The sequence below is a fragment of the Asterias rubens genome, chromosome 21, assembly GCF_902459465.1.
Source record: "Asterias rubens chromosome 21, eAstRub1.3, whole genome shotgun sequence".
NCBI lineage: Eukaryota > Metazoa > Echinodermata > Asteroidea > Forcipulatida > Asteriidae > Asterias > Asterias rubens.
In genome coordinates, this window is record NC_047082.1 from 4,998,322 (window position 1) to 5,013,478 (window position 15,157).

The following is a 15,157-nucleotide window of genomic DNA, read 5'->3' on the forward strand; positions in this document are numbered from 1 at the left end:
TTGCTAAATTGTTTTAAAACAAAGCTAATCCAAGTCGTTTCCACTGAACCCTTAAATCAATTCGAACGATTATAATATTAATAGATGAAAGTTTGCATCGGGGATAAAGAATATTTATTTTGTCCACTGCTAAAATATAGGATTCGAACTGCCTCTAGCTACCTGGCAAGCCGTGGTTTAGTTGATAAGACACTGCTCTAGAAGTGCAAAGGTCGTTGGTTCGAATCCCACCCGAGTAATCTGTTTGTGTTTTTTTCCACAGAGTTCGGGAAAGTACTGAGTATACAGTGCCAGCACACATCGGTGTATATAGGTAAAACCTAAATTAAGATCATAATCTTTGAATGTTTTTTTATCCGATGAAACAAAATGATAAAATGGAAAAAACAACAAAGTCTTACGAGAATGCTACAATGTACAATTCAATGATTTCGAGTTACACAACATTGTTTGTTTCAATGATATAGAGCTATTAGTTACACTGAAACATAAAAGTCAATAACTAGACAGGGGAGTGTAGAAACTTGAAGACGATAAATCGACTGTGAGGAACCAAAATATCAATAAAGAAGAAGCAGGTTAAACCCATGAAACAATTCTTACAAACTCTCTCATAATTGGCGTGTTTTTAAAAATAAGTGCAATGAAATAAGTAGATAGTGCATTATCAGATTTTAAACTGTGTTTTTTATAAAACCTACTTGGTGCTTTTTATTACTATAGCTAACATAATTTTGAACGCAACCGAACGGCTTTAAAAGAGTCTAATACAGATAAAGATACAGCATTTTGTCATGATCCAAGGCAGCCGATTTCACGAAACGCTATGGGATTAATCCTATCTCGAGTTAGGACGAGTAACCCATCCCAATGGGTTCATTGCGTCCCAACGTCTTCGAATACGGAACTTAACTCGTTCTAAGTCCTAAGATTAATCCTAAGTTAGGAAGAGTTTTGTGAAATCGACTTCGGCACGTTTACTCTGATCTTAGTGCTGCTTAGTCTTGATTGGAGACGTTCATTTTGTAAACTTATTTGCTGATATCGCAACACGTATAGTGTCCGCAACAAAAATCACTGGAGAAGAGATATCTGTATCACACAAACATCTGGATCAAACCTAACAATCCATATGTGTAGACTTGCTCCAGTCCTTCCATGCCATGCTCTAAAACAGTCGATGTAGCGCCCTCTACCGGTGATTAATAAAACAAAAGTCGCGAATCAAGACTATGTGCTGCTCTAATCATCATCGGTGTCTCCCTTGACGAGGGCAAGAAGAAGTTTACCGTAGTCTCCAGAGCAGTCGTCTTTGATGAAACTTGCCAAGCCGACCTCATATTTGATGAAGAAGGCAATCTTTATTTTCCTCATATCAATCTTTACGGATCAGAAAATGAATAAAGTCAATCAATGAAATGAATCGCTTATTATCGGAAATACTACATTAACATGCGCCATACAAAAAATGTCATGAATGCAACTCTGGACTCCATTCAAATTTGTTTGGAGCTTAATAACTGTTAAACATTATTTTGATTGAACGAAGCAACCATAACATATGGGACCTACAGCTTTTACGTCCCATCCGAAGGACGCAACAATAGTGGTTAAAGTCACCTGGAAATATATATTATTTTTTAAAGTAGTTCCTACCTCTGATCGTGAGACAATGCATCGGATGAGTCGTTCATCATCAGTGCCAGCTCCCTTCATTGAATCATACATACGATCAGCGAAAAACACTGCAGGGCTCTTAGCACGGGCAACTGCAATTTAGAGACAAGACATTGATCATTACTTTATTTTTTGAACTGAAAAATAAATGAATGCATATTATGATTAAATCTGCTACAATAAAAGTGATTTATGTAGAGTTGCAAATTTACCGAGCTCTTGATTCTGGCGTTTTGATTGTACTGACAATATCTCTGAAAACAATAAAGTCTTTGAAACGACAAATTTTATGGACAAAGCATGTTTAAATATTAATATGATGCTAAGATTTTGAACAGAGTGTGCAAGTTAGACGCGCTTTTGAAGTATGTCAGTTGTATCCTTAAAAAATGCTAATATGTTCCAAAGTGATTCCCTTTTAAGGCTGTGGACACAATTGGTAATTACTCAAAATAATGAACAGCATAAAACGTTACTTGGTAAAGAGTAATGGGGAGAGGTTGATAGTAACTATAAAACATTAGGTGAAACGGCTCCCTCTGAAGTAAGTGGGAAGACTGGTCTTTGACAATTACCAAAGGTGTCCAGGGCCTTAAGGACACTGGACACTGTTAGTTATAACTTAAAATAACAGTTAGCATAAATAATTACTTGGTAACGAGCAATAGAGAGCCGGTGACAGCATTACAGAAGAGAAACGGCTCCCTCTTATTAAATGTAGTTTTTGAGAAATCAGTGTAGCTTCTAACCCCAAAAAATAAAATACTTCAATTGCCTAAAGCCTTTTACTATGTATCTGAAAGCACACTTATTTTTGTGCAACAAGGGTGCTTTTCTGCCATTATTTTCTTGCAACTTCAATGAGCCCAAGTTTCACAGGTTTATAATTGTATGCATAGTATGCCCGGATACACCAAGTGAGAATACTTTGACAATTACCAGACGTGTCCAGTGTCTTTAAGGAAATTGATGGTTTTGTGTGCATTTGTCATTACCTATAGCGAGGTAGCCATCCTGTAGATTACCGCTGCATTCATCGCGGATGGATTCTTCAATGTCACAACCAGCAATCTATAACAAAAACAAGAACCAGTGACGTCACTGTTTATCAACAATCGATTGATTGCTCATGACGTCATTGACCGCCATCTTTGATGTAAATAAACTCTCCATTATTCCTCTTTTCATTTTGAATATGACCCTTTTAAAGGGTTTGGGACCTTTTTGTACGACACAAAACATGAACGTCCACAGATTTCATCAAACTTAACGGTACAAAGCTTCCCTTAAATATTACTTGCTGTGGTGCTGTAATTTTTGAGAAATAATAAATACTTTTTCATTTTTTTTCAATTATTTACGTCTCAACTGGACCAACATTATTTTGGCATGTACAACGGATTTACACGACTCTCTTAAAAACATCGCTCTGTGTTTTACACTTCCCAAAAAAAACTTGCTGACTAAGGAAACTGAAACTTGTACAGGTAAATTATATTCATCTTCATTCACAGTGACACTATTGATAGTTACTCAAAATAATTATCATATTAAAACCTTTCTTGACTACGAGTAATGGGGAGAGGTTGATAGTATAAAACATTGTGAGAAACAGCTCCCTCTGAAGTGACGTATTTTCGAGAAAGAAGTAATTTTCGTGTGACAAGGGTGTTTTTTCTTTCATTATTATCTCGCAACTTCGGCGACCGATTGAGCTCAAATTTTCACCGGTTTGTTATTTTATGCATAAAATGTTGAGGTACACCAACTGTGAAGACTAGTCTTTGACAATTGTCAATAGAGTCCACTGTCTTTAAGGCTGAAGTTGTTCTTGATCATCAAGTGAATAATGACAGCACCATTCTATTTAGTCTAATCGACCTCAGTGTGTTTGGGTATAATCAGCATTATCAATAAAGTCTAGTATCTGTACTTCTTGGTATTGTTTGAAGGTTTCCTTCAGCTGCTCGAAGTTTCTGGTTGCCAGGATACGGTTGAATGTGCTCTCGTCTGTGCCCCAACGGTCTTCACCAGCCTAAAATAATAATAATAATAAAGATAATAGTAGTAACAAATCAATAAATCGTTATTAATTGTTGGTTTTTACCCATCACCGATGTGTGTTAGCACTGTATACTCGGTACGTTTCCTGATTCCTTTGAAAAAGTATCACATGCATATTACTCGGGTGATATCATTTGACACAACCTAAAACTCAGAGAACGAGCTGGTATCAACTTCTGATTTACCGAGAGGATTTGCAAATTATAAAGTAAACTTTGTAAACATGGGAACACTTCAAAACACTTCAGAGTTGAATATGAATGTGACTTACATCAAAGAGTTCCTGCGCATCTTCCTTTGCTTGGTCTTCATCTACATCATCACTCTCGTCACGTCCGCACTGAAACATCAATGTACAAAAGCGTGTATGACAATTTGCATTTTTACCTTTGGATCGGAAGAGTTGGTATGAAAAGCGTTTTAAACCCGATGTCATGAAATGCATATGGTAAAAAAAATGTTTAAAAAGTAGAATACAATGATCTACACAAAATATGCTTTGAAATTGCACGGTTTTCCTTAAACGTCGTGAACTAACACGGCACGCAATTTTGTGGAGTCAAATCTTTTACGCCACCAAATGGCCGACCGTGTGTTAGTTTGCAAAATAAAGGGAAAACCGTGCAATTTCGAGGCATATTATTTTGAGTGGATCATTATATTCTACTCTTAAGACATCTTTCCAACCATAACAACCGGTTATAAACCCTTTTCATAGACCAACTTGGCCGATCCAAGGCAACGTGTCCCTTTAAAGGTACTGGATACATTTGGACTCAAATACTTATTAGCATACAAAAGCGACGACAGAGATCGTTGATAGTATAAATCGACGTGAGATACCACTCACCCTAAAGCAGCGTAGCTTTAGAAAGAGGTGACTTCTCATTCAAATGCTTGAAATTAAGGAACACTTCTGAACTGAAGCCTTTCTCAGACATCTGAAAGCACACACGTTTGTATAACAATATCACCCCGAACAGAGATATTAAAATATAGTGAGTGCTCCAACATCAGGGAGCATAGCTCATAGCAACCTGTCCATGGTTCATTCAAACACAAGAATAAAACAAAACATACCGCGCAGATTGACAACATGAGATACTTAAAGTCCCCGGATGTCTCGTTCTCAAGGTCCTCAGCAAGGTCCCGCTCAAAAACTGAAATAAAAACAAAATGGACATTAGTCTACTGACGATGACGACCGGTCTCCTGACCATGACTTCCAGGAGACTGTCTCCGGACGATTACTAGAGCAAGCTAATCGAAACGTTGAGAACTGACTCCGGGAAGTCCCCACGATTCCACTAAAGCAAAAGTAGTTCCGGGCGATTTGACATCAAATTAAAGAATTTGAAGCTTCAAGTCGTTGTTTTAACTTTAAGTCAAAACACCTCACGGATTCTTTTGGAAATGAAGAAGTAAAAAATCAAGGCTGACAAAATTAAAGGGAGCAACGGAATGACATTTTGGGTTCCCTGGCTGTGTGGTTTAGATAGAAATTGCTTCTTAACTTAACTAAACTTAAATGCATCATAAAGCACTCTAACACTGTTTCAAAGCGCTTCAAAACTTCTCCACCTAGTTAATATAATATGATCTTTACAGCCATATAAAATACTGTACTTAGTGTGGTTATAATAATGTTCTACATAATCACTTTTTCTCTTACCGATTGCATAAGCCATCTTGATTGCCTCAATTTCCTGAAAAGTTATAAAACAATTCTATAAGAAAAGTTTGAACGTAAATAATAGATGTGCTTTTGTTACAATTATTGTTCAGACTCTTTCAGTAAAAATAAAAGAGGAAACTTACCGTTTTATTTGCTCATCCCAAACAGTTTCCTGTATATACCCTATTGACATTAATCTATTTTTTTTCTCGTTTGAGCTGAAACCACTAAAGGGTCTATGTAATTTTTGTTGGACAAAAAACGCAATGTCCACAGATTTACATCAAACTTACACAGTTTGAAGATAATGATAATAGAAAGCTTCACTGGATATTGCTTGCTGAGGTGCTGTACTTTTTGAGAAATGAATAATGATAAACTTTCGTCTCAGTGATTATCAGACGAAAATTAGCAGGTAAAAACGTATTTTTATGACTTTGTTTTACTAATTTCTCAAAAACTACATCACCCCCGCAACTAATATTTTAAGGTACGCTTTCTACTGTCATTATCTTCAATGTAATTCTGTGGACATCGTGTTTCGTGATACAAAAAGTACCCAAATGTCAGTTTTTACAGCACCCCCGTTTTGCAAATTTTGAACCACTATAAAATTAGTAAAATACATGTTGTACAAAACAGTCTTTTGTAAAAACCTAAGGCGACATCACTTCGTCTTTGGCTAATACTGTGGCTTCAACCTGAGGCAAATTTAATAAAGCCTATAATTAAGCATAACAAACTTGCTCAGCCCAGAAAAATATTGCTCAGCCGAAACTGGTAACCAGCCAAAAGTTCATAAGGTGTTACATTGTTGTGACTGGTGCCCAACCCATTTGTTGCTTATTTTTAGCGTAGAAGTTTGCTTAGCAGTATTTTCTGCTTAACATCTTTATGAAATTATGCCAAAAGTTTCGCTGAATAAATCAAGGTCATGTGTCAAAAATATACTTTTAAATTTGCTGACCGAGCCCAAGGCACAACCTCTCAGCTAAAGCCCTAAGGTGTTTGGAACGTGCATCTGCGCTGATTATAGTATTGGCCCAAGACGTCAGTGATCGATAGTGTATCCTACGCTAACTTGTAAGTCACCACAGCAAGCCCTCCCACGGTATATAATTTAACCACTTTCGACCACTGACGTCTTGGGTCAAGACTACGGTGATTCAAACTAGGCTTGACAATAAGCACTTTTTATTATCGTGAGATCAATGGGGAGGCTACACTTATTCAGTCAATAAAAATATATTTAGAAATCTTGATGATTGATTGCTAGTCAGCTGGATTCATCAATGGGAGACTTTTAGGACACTTGGTGGCAGCAGACTTACCAGGTAAAATCCTTTGTTCTCGGTAATGTGCGCAGGCTAAGAACTACGTAAACAATAGAAATTTACCTGGTAAGTCTGCTGCCACCTAGCGCTCAAGAGTCTCCCATTATAATTGATCCTACCTCATTCATCCTTGTACACATGATTTCAATTATAGTACGCTCATCTGTGCCAGCACCCTGGAATACAAACACAACACAAACCATTTTGTTTTTAAAATTATAAGCTGTTGGGAAACAAAATTGGCTTTACTTGTGAGCGTATTTTGCAATAATGACTTGCATTTTGTAAACACTGGACACGTTTAATGGATTTGGGTACTTTTTGTAACACAAAACACAATGTCCACAGATTTACATTAAACTTACACCGTTTGAAGATAATGATAGTACAAAGCGTACCTTCACATAGTAGTTGCTGAGGTGCTGTATTTTTTTGAGGAATTAGTAAAACAATGTCATGAAAATACGTTTTTACATGCTAAAATAATTTTCGTCTCATGATCACTGAGACGAAAATTATTTTCATGACATTGTTTTTCTCATTTGTCAAAAACTACAGCACCTCAGCAAGTAGAATTTCCAGAGAAGCTCACTACTATTATCATCTTCAAAGTGTGTAAGTTTAATGTAAATCTGTGGGCATTGTGTTTTTTGTTAGGTAAAAATACAAAGACCCTTTAAAGCTGTTTATGATAATAAACAGAACGTCGGCCTCATTAACTTTGTTTTAAAAAGCCCTAAAAATATTATATTCTAGACAGATTTGAGAGCCCAAGAAAAGGGGTACGGTGTAAAAATGTTACCCAATTGTGACCTGGGCTGGTTGACTTCCAACTTGGTATTCTGAATGACATAGGCTCTGAAATTAATGGTATTATTTTGCGGGGAGGTGTTGGGACATTTTTCAAGATTTATGCTCAGACGTTTGGAAATTTACACTGGTTTAGGATGTTTTTTTTTTAAAGGGTGAATAACTCGATGGGCAATGGAATTCCCCATATTAAACTGAGCAGAGGATTTAAGTTCAAGAGTCAATTAATAATTTCCCTTTTACAGTAAAAAGCTGTGAGACTTTTTAGTGTATTTTTTTAATCTTAAAAAAAAAGTTTGCTTTGGAAGTTTATTTAGTAGGATGCAACCTTGTACCTTCATTGCGTTACGCAGTGTTTTTGCGTCAAAGACCGGTGGGGGCGTCATCAAGGCTTCAATGGCTTCTTCCAAGTTGCCTCTCAATTCACTTTTCAGCTCATCAACAAGATCCTTTGAGGTCAAACAGACATATTTTTGTGTGCTTAACTTAATCATTCATTCGAACTAAACATAAGTTATTCGTCATAAAGCAATGCAGGACTTCCGGTAGTTATTTGGTCAGGACAAAGTAAGATCGACAATTATGATGAAATAATCTGTTCTTTACGGTGTGTCTGGGGGAAAAGTTATATTATTTATGAGAATGCATTTTAAATAAGAAGACAATTCGCACAAAAATAGGATGGACAAGAAACTAGAAGAAATGTTCAGTTTAAGATTTGTAAGGCAAACCCCAAAGTGGTGGAAACCCACTCAAACAGATATAGGGACCGAAAACCCAATCCATATGACGTGGTTTTGGATTTGTTGGCAATCTGAAAACCTGTAGCTCCGTCCAAACCAATTAGCTTACAACGCCCTCTATCTATGTCAACCAAGAAAGGATGTAAAAGACAGTTCATCATTGGATATGGTCACCAGTCTGAAGATGGAACACCTATACAGTGTAAGTAACATCTACGTCATTTTTGGATTCGTGAAAACATCTTAATTTAAATTGAATAGACTTTCCCAGCCTTTCCCAACTTGTAGTATTTAGTGAGACACTCGGGTTGATCTCTTACCTGTCCATAACATGCCTTGAACTTCATAGCGATAAGGAGTCTCTCCACCCCGGTCCTATTGGCTAATATTTCAATTATTTCATCTTCATCCGTGCCTGCAAAAAGTGTTAAAAGGAAAGGTACATGTTTGGTAATTACTCAAAACAAATATTAACTTAAAAACTGACTTGGTAACGAGCATTGGGGAGCTGTTGGTAATATAAAACATTGTGGGAAACGACTCCCTCTGAAGAAACGTAGTTTTTGAGAAAGAGGTAATTTCTCACTAAAATAATAAAAGACTTCTAGCTAGAAGTCTTTTATTCCTATCTGAAAGCACACACATTCGTCCAACAAGGGTGTTTTTTCTTTCCATCCTTTTCTCGCAACTCCGATGACCAACTGAGCTCAAATTTTCACAGGCTTGTTATTTCATGCTTATGATGAGATACACCAAGTGAGTACACTAGTCTTTGACAATTACCAAACGTGTACCTTTCCTTTAAGAAACAAACCGTTCTTTTTTATTTTAAAGGCCTGGACACTTAAACTCAAAATAATTGATAGCATAAAAATTGACTTGGAAACGAGCAGTGGGGAACTGTTTATATCATAAAACATTGTGAGAAACGGCTCCCTCTGAATTAATGTAGTTTTTGAGAAAGAAGTAATTTCTCACTCATTATGTTAAAATACTGGAGCATGTTATTGGGCATCGGATCGGAAAGCACACAATAATTTGTGCAACAAGGGTGTTTTTTACTTTCATCATTATCTCGCAACTTCGATGACCAATTGAGCACAAATTTTGACAGGTTTGTTATCTTATGCATATTTTGGGACACACCAAGTGAGAAGACAGGTCTTTGACAATTACCAAAGGTGTCCACCGCTTTAATACAGTAGTCTTCAGTTTAGGCCTAATTAATTGTTACTTCATTTACAATTGATTTTGGATTGAACAAAGAAAAATTGACTAGAGCGGGATTTGAACCAACGACCTCCGGTTTAACGTGCCGGCGCTCTACCAACTGAGCTATCTAGCCCTATGTTGGTGGTCTCCCAATTTTGTCAATATCTTTGTTCGGGGGGTGCCTGTCAGAAGCCATTAAACCCAAAATCATTTAAAAATGTACCCAGTCAGTTTCCCTTGTGGTTTATTATTTCATTTACAATTCTGACGAATTTATTTTATTCGTCCTTATCTGAGCAGGTAAATAACAGGGACAGGGCTGACGCTCTCAGGTTATTGGAAAGTAAATCATAAGAGATAAAAAGAATAAACATCTACCGCAGGTATCGACACCCTTTAAATTTTAGTGCTCAGTTCGCGTTTTGCCAATCCGAGGGCTTCCGTCTTGTTCTCCTTTCCATATAAAGTTTCAACAATAACCGAATTGATCAATTAGCATAATAAGACTTTACCTAGTCCTCGCATGGCACCTTTCAGTGCAACTGCATCCTCCTCGGCATCAAAGTCATCCTTAGCAAAGATGGTTCCCTGGAAACGCATTCAAAAATTACGTTAAACAAAATGTATTGCTCAGCACGCGTTGACTTAAGCTTATTGGTTCATACTTCCTGCGAATGCGAATGCTATACGAATTTTTAACGTACAAAAATCGCAACGAATGGTTCGAAAGTGTTGAGCTGCGAAATATTTGCAGCTAAAACAGAGCTGTCACGTCAAAAATTGTTTTGCATTCGCAGGAAGTATGGACCGGGCTTATGTAAATAGAGGTTTCTATGTTTTGACCTCAAGATTCGCTTCAGTTGCGGTATTAATTCTTCGCTGAATTTCTCGAAAATCTCCGACTGCTCAACGTCTCAAACACAGAAGGGCAACAACTATTTAACAACTTTATAAAAAGATAAGTAAAAAATCTAACACAAGGAACATACAAAGGGCTTATGCTAACTCATCTTATTGAATACAATTACTTGGGCATATGATATCTTAACAAATATTCAAAATAAAAATGTTTTCTCAGTGTCACCTAGGCTCGAGAATTGACTGAGCCAACCACTGTTTTCATTTTAATAATCATGACGGAAGCTCCGTGCATATACATAATTCAGGATCTGCTTACGCCATGTTTTTGACTGGCAATTTCCTTCGCTGCCCTACTTTAGAAAGCAAATTAGCTGTACTTCCTTTGATCAACTAGTCTTCATTGGCGACCCTGTTTTTGTATGAGTCACCGCAGGTAGAGGGCGCTACATCGACTGTTTAGGAAAATGACTTAGACATTCGCAAATCCCATTGCGCAATCAATCATGCTGGTCTACCTAGGGATCAAACTATGAGCGCTACCTCGACCACCATTACCTCATTCAACTCGTACAGCGCGTACCGATTTTTTGCGATAAGGGACGCTTGGTGGCAGCAGACTTACCAGGTAAAACCACTGTTCAATGCAATTTGCGCATGCTCAGGACTACGTAAACAATGAACATTTACCTGGTAAGTCTGCTGCCACCTAGCGTTCCAAAGTTTCCTTCGTAGAGCTGCTAAGCACAAACAAGTTCTTAGCATGAAATTTCTTTCTTGATAAAAACAGGATTACCAAACAAATTTCCATGTGTTGACAATTGCTTGTTACTGGTATTCAGCTGGTGTTTGCTTATCCTAAAAATCACGTGAAAATTTGCTTGATAATCCTGTTATCAAGGCACGAGTTTCATGCTATGCAAATTTGTGAAATCTATGAAATATACCTTTCCCATGAAATATGTAAATTGCACATAGCGCCTGCGCACTAAAATTTTGGTTGGCAAAATGAGGGAACATCGCGCTGTTTTGTACACGGCTAAGGGGTACACGGCTATGGCATTTGCCAACCAACAGGGTCTGTACGCATGCGTGAATGTGATTAGCTTATTCACGGGAAGGGTCCATTGAGCCAAGGTTTTTGGATAGACCACCGGGCAAGTTTACACAATATCTGAATCATACAGATGTTTGTGTGATATATATATAAATCTATTCTCTAGTAGTTCGTTCTGCGATATCGGCTACTACACTAAATGAACGTTGCCGATCGAGAACATGATCCACTATGTTCAAAACAGATCGAAGTGTATGAAACGAACGCATCGGACTTTGATTGGTATTAGTCAATAATTAAATTAGCTTTAAAGTGACACTTACCAGGAGTTCCAACCCAGCTCGGGCTGCTCTGTATCGCACTATATACTGCAGATAGATAAAAACAATAAAACAACAAGGTCTCATTTGGTCTTATGTTAGAACATTATTTGACTTCAATCTTCCAGTGTCTAGCGTTTAGAGGGCGCTATACAGTTTCAGAAAGACATTGGGACAAACATCAACCTCGTTTTCCCCCCAAAGAGGTTACCCTTGAAGAAAACAACATATTTTGTACCTTAAAGGCACTGGACACCTTTGATAAATATCATGTCACTTGGTGTAACTCAACATGCCTAAACTAACAAACCTGTGAAAATTTGAACTCAACTGGTCGTCGAAGTTGCGAGAGAATAATGGAAGAAAAAACACCCTTGTCGCCCAAACTGTGTGCTTTCAGATCCTTGAAGTCGAGACCCTACCTGAGATCTCGAATTCAATTCAATTCAGACATACTAGTGAGAAATTGCTTCTTTCTCAAAAACTACTTTACTTCAGAGGGAGCCGTTTCTCACAATGTTTTATACTCTCAACAGCTCTCCATTGCTTGTTACCAAGTTTGTTTTTATGCTATTGAAACAATTATTTTGGGTAATTTTAAAAACAGTGCAATTAGAAGGGTCATTAAGTTAGATCCGGAACAATTGTATGGTCATTCATATCTCCAATTTTTCAATTTTGTATGGACGCCAGTTTATAATCTGTTTGTTTGTCTGGCATAGTTTATACAATCGGAATTTAGACAAACAGACATCAGTTTGAGTAGTTATGCAACTTTGTAGTCTTTTGGGATCATAATGATAAGATATTATTCAGGATTAGATTAACGTTTGCGGGGCGAGCTGGAGATAAGAACAAAATGCTACGCCAATATCTGACTAATTAGGTACCGGCACGTTTTCTAATGCTTGTTCCATTCATCGTTTGCACTGGCCACTATTGGTAGTTATTAAAAAAACTCTTAGCATAACAACTTGTTTGGAAACAAGCAAAGGAGAGCTGTTGATAGCATAAAACAGTGTGAAAATCGGCTCCCTCTGGAAAGTAATTTTTAGTAATTTCTTTTCAAACTCAATTTTTAAAGACTTCATGCCTGAACCTATAGGGTGTTTTTCTTTCATATTTTTATTCGCAACTTCGACGACCAATTGAGCTCAAATTTTCACAGGTTTGATATTTCATGCATATGTTGAGAAACACCAACTGTGTCCAGTGCCTTTAAATGAAAACTTACTACTATAATTGATGCTATGCCAATCACTCTAACAAACCTGCACTCTAAATGGAAGAGATTTAAAAGTTAATCCAAATGATTGTGGTAAGAGATCAATCCATTTTAAGATTTAAAATCTAAATCTAAAAATGGATTTGTCCCTAATAACAATCCCTTACATCAACTTTCTACCGTCCCTCCATAATTGTAACTTGTTGGAAAGGACGAGTTACAGACTTCATTACAGACTAGACACATATAGCATTAAAGGCAGTGAACACTATTTGTAATTAATCAAAATAATTATAGCATAAAACCTTACTTGGTAATGAGTAATGGGGGAGAGGTTGGTAGTATAAAACATTGTAAGAAACGGCTCCCTTTGAAGTAACGTAGTTTTCGAGAAAGAAGTAATTTTCCACCAATTTTATTTCGAAACATCAGATTTAGAACTTGAGGTCTCGAAATCTAGCATCTGAACGCACACAACTTCGTGTGACAAGGGTGTTTTTTTCTTTCATTATTATCTCACAACTTCGATGACCGATTGAGCTCAATTGTGTAAAGGTTTGTTACTTTATGTATATGATGAGATACATTAAGCGAGAAGGTGTCCAGTGTCTTTAAGTCATTAAGAAAGAAAGTCCAACCATGCACGATGGACAGTTGAAAATTAGTTTTTCATTACTTTAGATATCTCTAATGTTTAAAAAACGCGTTTTTATGAACACGATTTTTAAAAATATTATTTATTATTAATGATTCTAAATGAAAAAAGGGGCCCAAGACATCAGACTGCCACGTCAACATGCATACATGAATATATCTGATGCTCTTTTACTCATATTACACTTCGAGAATTAGAAAGACATGACAAGTACGCCTTTCAATTATAATTGTGGCTAAAAAAATAATTTACTTCAGTTTTTTTTTAATTTTCCTGTGTTATTTTTTTTCCAAGTGAACATAAAAGGATTTTTTTTTTTTAATTGAATCGGAAATGAGTTCTTTTAGGCCTTGTTTGATTGTTTCTCTTGTGATAAAATATGTGACAAAAAACAGCTTATTGTGTATTGACTATTGTGCATAACAATATTATTTTGCGAAAATAGTAATTTATTATATGGACGAATGTTGTAAATGGAGAACCAAAACCCCCAAAATGTTTCTCTTAATAAAAGCTATCATTCGGTAAAAAGAAAACTGATGAAATGATATTCTTACCTCGGCAAGATCTTCCATGTTCTCAAATGACTTGTTGGTTTGTCGTCAAAGCTAGACACAATGATCAACAATTATTGCCAAGTTCTCGTGCCGCCGATCGACCCAACCCTATTCCGTAGTTGCGCTACCTCATACGATTAGTATTTCACCTTTGACCCGGATGAAATGGTCATATCTTTAGTGTTTATCAAAACAAACAATATTACGTAAATAACTAACTTTGTTTTGCAACTCCTACATATTGCAATTGAACACACCTCCTTTGCATTGCAATCACCTTATCTCTAGAAGTTGTGTATTAACTTAAAATGTTTGATGTAGCCGAATAAGAGGATTAATGATTACTCGTTGGTACATGATGATGTTTTACATGCACTTTAGTCAGCAAACAGCGCTGTTTGCTGAGGAAATTGGAAAATGTTTATGGACTTCGATTCTACCAGACTGCCAGGTGGCTTGTCGAGGATTCGATGTTGTCATTTCCTGGTTGTTAAAAATAATTTACAGAAAAAGAAAATATATAAAACTGGGTGTTTTGTCGAATATATTGCAGACTTTAGTTGTATCGAAAAAGATCACATTTTCATTGTTCTGCTTGATAAATATTAAATTCATAATGTAGGCTCCCTGAATTATAAAAAGTGGTTCAGTGTGGATTAGGTCTATAGTATAATTTGGAGCTTCCTTTGAAAGAATCAAAATTATCCAAAGTTGAAAACTAAAAAGTTCACTGTAACAAAATCCCGTCAAATTCAAGGTCCTTTCCTGCCAGCTATGAGTGCATGTTGAATCCCAGTAAACTTTACCGTGGAAGTGTTGTAAATTGTGCCTTGAAGGGGTAGTTTGCAAAACTTCCACCGTGAAATTTACTGCACTTGACCTAGCACCCTAGCTGCCAGGTAAAGCACCGTAAATTTTACGGGAATTTTATTACAGTGTGCCCCTCCCCCATCCGAAACAAAAAACCTGT

The 15,157-nt window shown here is 36.7% G+C and overlaps 1 protein-coding gene across 1 annotated transcript; it reads right to left on the reverse strand.

The window, feature by feature from the left end:
- Positions 1–237: 237 nt before the first annotated feature.
- On the reverse strand, positions 238–14,205 carry LOC117304654 (annexin A13-like). The gene is made up of 13 exons (XM_033789214.1): positions 14,188–14,205; positions 11,754–11,798; positions 10,028–10,103; positions 8,624–8,718; positions 7,896–8,009; positions 6,870–6,926; positions 5,414–5,447; positions 4,822–4,901; positions 4,013–4,081; positions 3,611–3,712; positions 2,673–2,748; positions 1,657–1,769; positions 238–1,380 (listed from the first exon to the last, which is right to left on the reverse strand). Exons 1-13 carry the CDS (start codon positions 14,203–14,205, stop codon positions 1,243–1,245), a joined length of 1,017 nt encoding a protein of 338 aa, XP_033645105.1. The 3' UTR covers positions 238–1,242.
- Positions 14,206–15,157: the final 952 nt, after the last annotated feature.

Excerpts from the sequence above, each read along its gene's own strand:
- LOC117304654 (XM_033789214.1), bottom strand. Across the intron at positions 8,010-8,623 it reads TCAAGGCATGTTATGGACAG|GATCTTGTTGATGAGCTGAA; the intron begins GTAAGAGATCAA and ends TTGACCTCAAAG. Across the intron at positions 3,713-4,012 it reads ATGCGCAGGAACTCTTTGAT|GCTGGTGAAGACCGTTGGGG; the intron begins GTAAGTCACATT and ends TTATTATTTTAG.